The following is a 6933-nucleotide window of genomic DNA, read 5'->3' on the forward strand; positions in this document are numbered from 1 at the left end:
CAGATTTCCTTCAAAATTCCTTTTCAAACTTCCGAGACTTAACTTTAAAGCGTTCACAGGCGGCGGGCGGGCGGGCTGGGAGAGTTGAAAATTTTAAAGCCTCCCAGTCTCCAACTGTAACTTGAAAGTCTCTCAGAGATTATTTATTTATTTATTTTTTAATAAGTGGTGTACAAGGAGCGTGGGACCGTTAACGAATGAGAACCCACCACGTGGCTAAGGTTAGATAATATTTTTCGATTTTCTTCTTGGACCCCACCCTACACACAACATTCGACGCCAGAGAACAAAGTGAGGAATTGGGTTTTTGTTTGGAAGCTGTTTTGGAAATTGGGGCGGGGCCAAAATATATATATATATATATATACAGTGTGTTGCGTATCACTTCGAGCATATGCGATTTTTTCTTCTGGGCATCAAACAAGCACCCTTCAATTATGAAAAGCCAACCAAGTCTTCACACCAATTTCAGCCTTCATCCGCTCAAATGGGTAGCAGGGCCTTCATAATCTAGTCGCGGGTGGGCTCTTTCTGGCTAGGTCCTTTCCAGATGACGCAGGAGCTGAGAAGTGGGCTTTGGCTGGCTTTTCTGCTTGCTCTGGTGATCGTACCCTCAGCTTATGGCTTGGAGACGAAGCGCAGAATTGAAGGGCCAATCAAGACGGTGGTCATTCTGGTGATGGAGAATCGCTCCTTTGATCACATGCTGGGCTGGCTGAAGAGGCTGAACCCGGAGATAGATGGCGTGACAGGGCGGGAATGGAACCGGCTGAACGCATCCGACCCCAATTCGGAGCGAGTCTACTTCAGAGACGATGCGGAGTTCATCGATCCCGACCCTGGCCACTCTTTTCAAGCCATCAGAGAGCAGATTTTTGGTGGGAACGACAGCTCTGCGGACCCTGCACCCATGAACGGGTTCGCCCAACAGGCGGAGAGCATGAAAGTAGGGTTCTCCAAGACTGTGATGAGTGGGTTTAGGCCAGAGATTGTGTCCTCCTTCACCTCTCTGGCCATGGAGTATGCAATCTGCGACCGCTGGTTTGCCTCTGTGCCCACCTCCACCCAGCCCAACAGGTTCTATATTCACTCCGCAACCTCGCACGGTGAGATGAGCAACGTCAAGAAAGACCTAGTCGACGGCTTTCCTCAGAAGACCATCTTCGACTCCATAGAGGAGTCCGGCTTGTCGTACGGCATCTACTACCAGAACATCCCTGCCACGCTTTTCTTCCAGAACCTCAGAAGACTCAAGTCCATCAAGAACTTCCACAAGTTCGAGTTCTCATTCAAAAGCCACGCCAAGGAAGGCAAGCTGCCCAATTATGTAGTACTGGAGCAGAGGTACTTTGATCTGAGTGCCACCCCTGCCAACGATGACCACCCTTCCCATGATGTCTACCAAGGCCAGATGCTGGTGAAGCAAGTGTACGAGACACTCAGAGCGAGTCCACAGTGGAATGAGATGCTATTTGTCATCACTTATGATGAGCATGGTGGTTTTTACGACCATGTCCCTACTCCCGTGAAGAATGTACCCAACCCAGATGGAATGGATGGCCATGTCTCTGAATATTCCTTCAATTTTGACAGGCTCGGTGTGAGAGTCCCAACGATTTTCATCTCTCCTTGGATCAACAAAGGAACAGGTGCCAAGCAACGGGTTGAGTTTTGATATCTTTAGTTCATGTCCAAGCTCGTTTTTCTTTTCAATGTTTGATTTCAAAGCAGCGATTACTAATGCCATTGCATGTTTCCAGTGTTACACGGACCAGATGGTCCTACCTCATATTCCCAATTTGAACATGCATCGCTGCCGGCAACAGTGAAGAAATTATTCAATTTGCGATCTGATTTTCTCACACTGCGAGATGCTTGGGCTGGTACTTTTGAGAGCATTCTTTTCGAGAGAGACACACCCAGGACAGACTGCCCAGGTATGCTAATCAGAATTTTTCATTACATATAACTCATGAGAGTTGAAAAAGTTCTTCGAAAAGGCTGACTGTCCAACTGGAGAGAGCCTCTTTTGAGCTGATGCAGAATATTTTCTCAACCTGTTGAAGCTGAATAAAGTTTGTAGGTTTTAAATTGAGGGTGAGGAAGTTCTAGTCCATCATCTCTAAACAGACGATTCTAAGGCGAGAGTTGTGCTATAGGCTGTAGACCATGACGTGACTGAGGTCTGATAATGTCTAGAAAGCTGTCAAAGTTCTGAGGAATATAGTGGGATCTACTCCCGGATATAAGCTGTGTCCGCATGAATGGACTTTGAAAGTTTGTACACTTTTTTAACCATCACGATATCCACCATGGTGCTTAGTTCGTTTTTTCTCTCAGTGGGTTAGATATTTCACGTGGACAACTAGTTTCTTTAGTTAGCGAGCACCACAATAGGTAGTTTTGACTCTTCTTGACCAGCATCTTACTTTTCGCAGATCCTCCATCTTTTCATACCTACAATGCATTTTTGCATTGCCCAATGGAATGTGTGCATTTTAATCTAGAGTAGTGGCTTTATCAATTGTTCTTTCTGAAGTTTCTGAAGTCTGAAGAGGGTTAAGTAATGCTTGCTTAATGTACAATCTCGATATCATATCTATTTCCACAGAGAAGCTTCCATCTCCAATGTGGCCACTTCGACATTTTCCTCCAGACGAGGACAGGAAACTCTCGGAATTTCAGGAAGAGTTGGTCATGCTTGCTTCTCAGCTTATTGGGGAACATATATTTGTTGATAATAAATCCATGACAGTAGCTGAAGCAAATGCTTATGTTGAGAATGCCGTTGCTTACTTCATGGAAGCTGGACAGATGCTATTAGAGTCTGGGTTTGATAAGTCATCATTTGTAGATATGAAGTCAGCCTCAATTAGAAGGGAATGGGGATGCACAATTTGGCCCTGCGACAAGGAGAGTACACGCAACAGTTCTACCAGAGATAGCTAATAATCAAAGACTCTATGCTGCAAATTTTATTGTAATTAGTATAAGAAGGGCTTTGGCATGCGCAAAACAGTGCAATTGTTTTCAATCAATTGCTATAAGTATGCCTGCCATTGCTTGCAATATGCTCTTGTAAAGGTTTTACAGCTGGTGCACGGCAAATAATCTTCAAATTTTGTGAGTGGAGTGTACATCAGGGCTCATAAACAGTTCACAAGCTAAGAAACTGAAGTGGTCCATTTTGTCTTAGCACGCTTGCGAAGCATTTGCAGACGGTGGTCAAAGATTTCTGAGAGCTTTTAAGTGATCGCTGTGAAAATTTCTGATATATCATGATTTAGCAAGTACCCCATGACATGGTTAAATTTAATGCACCTCCCCCCCGCCCTCTCTCTCTCACACGCCCCCCCCCCCCCAAAAAAAAGCAAACGCGCACGCGCACAAAAAAAAAGGCAGGCACAAGCTTTTCAAATAAGGGGCAGCTTATATTAAGAAATTAGAAGGAGAAGTTACAACATATAGAGAACTTTAATATGCAACATATCCTTGGAGATGACACTGTCTTTCAACAACATCAGATCCTGAAATGCATGACTTAACTGATCCACCTGATTATCTTTAGCTTTTCTGTGCAATTGATCTAGTTTGATGTCCAGATCTTTCATCCTCCTTTGAATGCATCTTTTGCTTGCATGAATCAAATTCTCTTTCAGCCAGATGTGATTAGTAGGATTGCTGTTAAAAATGAACTCACGTCTATGTAACCAAAGACACCACAGCAATTCAATTCTCAAGATAGTCCACAATTCCTTGGTGCACCCAATGCTTTCTCCCAGTATCAGGTTTTTCCAACCTAAAGTGTATCCATTCCAACTTTGAATGCATGTGGCCAAAGCGTTAAAACACTCTTTTGCAATAGGACAATGTATAAAGATGTGTAGGTCATCCTCCAGGTCATGGCATCTGTGGCATTTCCCATCCCCAATCTTTCATTTGAGGGCTTTTTGCTATGTCCAAATGATTGTGCATAATCAACCAGGCTAGGCAAGCTTTTTTAGGCTCCACGAATTTATTCCATAGCTTACTAAAAAGAAAATACCATTGATATATGTCCATACGTACTCCCCATCTCTTGTTTAGTGTGCAGTGAATAGGTGGAGCACTTTGTTTGGGGGGAATGGGGAACACACCATTCTGAGTCTTCCAATGGAATGCTTTGTGGTGAGGCAAATCTTTGATTGAGAGAAGCCAAATCTGTGAGAGATCCTACAAGCTGAGTCTTTCCCCAATAAGGTCGAGCTCTGCATTGGACACATAATTTTTTATCAGATCGGCTCTAGACATCCAAGACTTGTTGTCTTTGTCCCAGATATCCCACCAATTGCATATGCCAATCTTGTGCAACCTAAGAGCCCTCTCAGCCTAAGAAGAGTAATGTATGGCCACCAAAGGGAATCTCTACCATGGATTTTCCAAGTGAAACTAGGTTTCTTAGATAGGACAAGGTCAACCTTTTCAACATTCCAAGCAGACCAGAGAGATGAGACCAGTTGGTTGCCAATAGGTTTTATCAAAAATTTACTTGCCATGGGAGGAGGTTCTTCTATTTGGGGAATTGTTTGAGTTGGAACTGGTCAGAGTTCCTCATGATCAGCCGCCATGCCCAGTCTTCAGAGGGGTGGAGAAAACTTCTCAATATCCATTTGGCTGCCATTCAATCAGCTAGGTTGGCCACATCTTTGAGGCCAAAGCCTCCTTTGCCAGTTTCCAAACAACACCAGTCCCACCTAACTTTAGGGATTTTTTTAATCCAAGGGTCCCCTCCCCATAGGCAGCCTTATGAGTTTCAGTCGATTAGATTTAGGAGGTCTCTAGCAACTACGAAAGTATATGACAAATGGGATGATGTAGTGGTTGATTACCATCTTTCTACCTCCAAGTGAAACCGATCCCATCAAGTGGGAGAAGACTCCGTTACACGCGTAATAGCACAACTTAAATATCACAATGTAAATGGACAACTCGATAACAACTGAAAAACTGAAATGAAATGATGATCAATGGACACCAGCACTGGGGCCGGAACGGGCCGACCCCCCCTCAATATATAATATATTATTGGGAGTATTTATGTGATACAATGCTCCATGGGTTCAATGAACCAGATGATGTCCAACTGGGGCCGGAACGGGCCGACCCCCCCTCAATACATAATATATTATTGGGAGTATTTAAGTGATACAATGCTCCATGGGTTCAATGAACCAGATGATGTCCATGCACAACTGAAATGAATACAGTTACCAAACAAGACACTTGAAGTAGACGTTCGAGAGAGGAAGAGCGATCCACTTGAAGAAGTTTAGCCTCTACGGTCCTGTGCCTTCACTGGAATCCGCAGAGAGCGCCCCACTGGTGTTCCAGGACCACGCACAAACAGGCGCTCCCGTACTAACGCCTGGCTCTCCCGATCTCGCCACCCATGGACCGTGGTTCTCCAAAAGCTTGGACTACCCGACACCGAACGGGTGTTAGCAGCAGTGAATATCCCTTGTAAGATTTACACCAAAGACCTTTGTTTGAGTCTCAATCGATGTACCTTGTAAAACAATGAATATGGCCTTCAGTAGTACTAGGCACCCACGTACCTTGTTTGAGTCTCAATCGTACCTTGTTTGAGTCTCAATCGATGTACCTTGTTTGAGTCTCAATCGATGTACCTTGTAAAACAATGAATACGGCCTTCAATAGTACTAGGCACCCACGTATGAAAGGAGAAGTCTCAATTACTGCTGTTGTTGCCAGCTTGAGGGATAGAGGATGGATCGCCAGCTACCCGATAGTATGGGGAGCTAGAGTCGCCTAATGTGTAGTCTGCCTGTGCGCAAGCAAGAGAGAAGGTCGCCTGTGAGTACAGCCGCCTGCGGGCAAGAGAGAGAAGACCTATGTGCAGCTGCAAGGTAAGAGATGGGGGAACCTATGCGTAGCGGCCTGCAAGGCAAGAGAGATGGTCGGCGCCTGGGCACAGCCGCCTGTGGGCAAGAGTAAAGACGAGTCGTCGGGTTGCAGTGGTTTCGTTGTAGTTGCCTGCAGGCAATAGAAGAATGACTTGTGCGCAGTCGCCTGTGGGCAAGCGAAGGGACGGTTGCCTGCACGCAAAAGTGGAGAGGGTCGCTTGCGGGCAAAAGTGGCCGACCACGTACAGCTGGCCGACTCACCCTTTGCATGGGGGGTGGCCAGTTGAAGGCTTCCAAGGGGGGGGGGTGGTTAGGTGACCATGCACCCACCACCACCCACATACGGTTAAGGGAGGGCTCCCCTCCCCACCATGGTCCAAGAGTGGGTGCCCATAATGAGTGCCCACCCTAGAAAAGGGCACCATGAGATATTGGGGAGGCCGCCCACTCATTAATGAGTGTGGACCTGCAACCTTATAATAAACAAAGGTTAGAAATAATGCCATAAAATAAACAAATGGAATACACTTACCACCTGTTCACACGCAACAAAACTTGTTAGAAAGATAGAGCAAACTTCACGACTCACTGGCAGGTGTCCCCGCTCAATAAGTGGCACGTCAAACAGGCAAACACAAGAATACAAGTCACACAAAAACAGTTCCAAGCATGCAAAACATGAATGCATGTGTAAACAGTATCATGGACATATCTCCCGTTCATGGAACAAGTACTAAACATTCCTGTCGGGCACAGTGATGGCACGACAGAAAGTATAAATCCCGATCTTCCTATGGAGTGACAATCCCATAGGTAAGACACAGATCGAGGCACGAGCCTCCCTATGGAGTGACAGTCCCATATGCAAGACACGGCACAAATACTGGCTCTTCCATGGCGTGACAATCCCATAGATAGAACATAGTCCAGGTCATACACACAGGTGGCACTAGTCTAGCTCCCGTCCATATGACACCATCCTGCTAACACATGGGTGGCACCAGTTTGCTTCCCGTCCATGTTATGCAAA

General features: G+C 45.6%; 1 protein-coding gene across 1 annotated transcript; it reads left to right on the forward strand.

The window, feature by feature from the left end:
* The first annotated feature begins 388 nt into the window (after positions 1-388).
* On the forward strand, positions 389-3127 carry LOC147607158 (non-specific phospholipase C1-like). The gene is made up of 3 exons (XM_086791038.1): positions 389-1649; positions 1761-1937; positions 2612-3127. Exons 1-3 carry the CDS (start codon positions 551-553, stop codon positions 2947-2949), a joined length of 1614 nt encoding a protein of 537 aa, XP_086647164.1. The 5' UTR covers positions 389-550; the 3' UTR covers positions 2950-3127.
* Positions 3128-6933: the final 3806 nt, after the last annotated feature.

The sequence above is a fragment of the Cibotium barometz genome, chromosome 56 (genome assembly GCF_041138505.1).
Source record: "Cibotium barometz isolate CiBa-2024 chromosome 56, ASM4113850v1, whole genome shotgun sequence".
NCBI classification, from domain to species: Eukaryota; Viridiplantae; Streptophyta; class Polypodiopsida; order Cyatheales; family Cibotiaceae; genus Cibotium; species Cibotium barometz.

What these genes read in the sequence shown, in the direction of transcription:
- LOC147607158 (XM_086791038.1), top strand. Translation starts at nt 551, where the DNA reads ATGACGCAGGAGCTGAGAAGTGGGCTTTGGCTGGCTTTTCTGCTTGCT. An exon ending in TTGGATCAACAAAGGAACAG is followed by an intron (nt 1,650 to 1,760) that starts GTGCCAAGCAAC and finishes GCATGTTTCCAG; the next exon opens with TGTTACACGGACCAGATGGT. An exon ending in ACCCAGGACAGACTGCCCAG is followed by an intron (nt 1,938 to 2,611) that starts GTATGCTAATCA and finishes CTATTTCCACAG; the next exon opens with AGAAGCTTCCATCTCCAATG.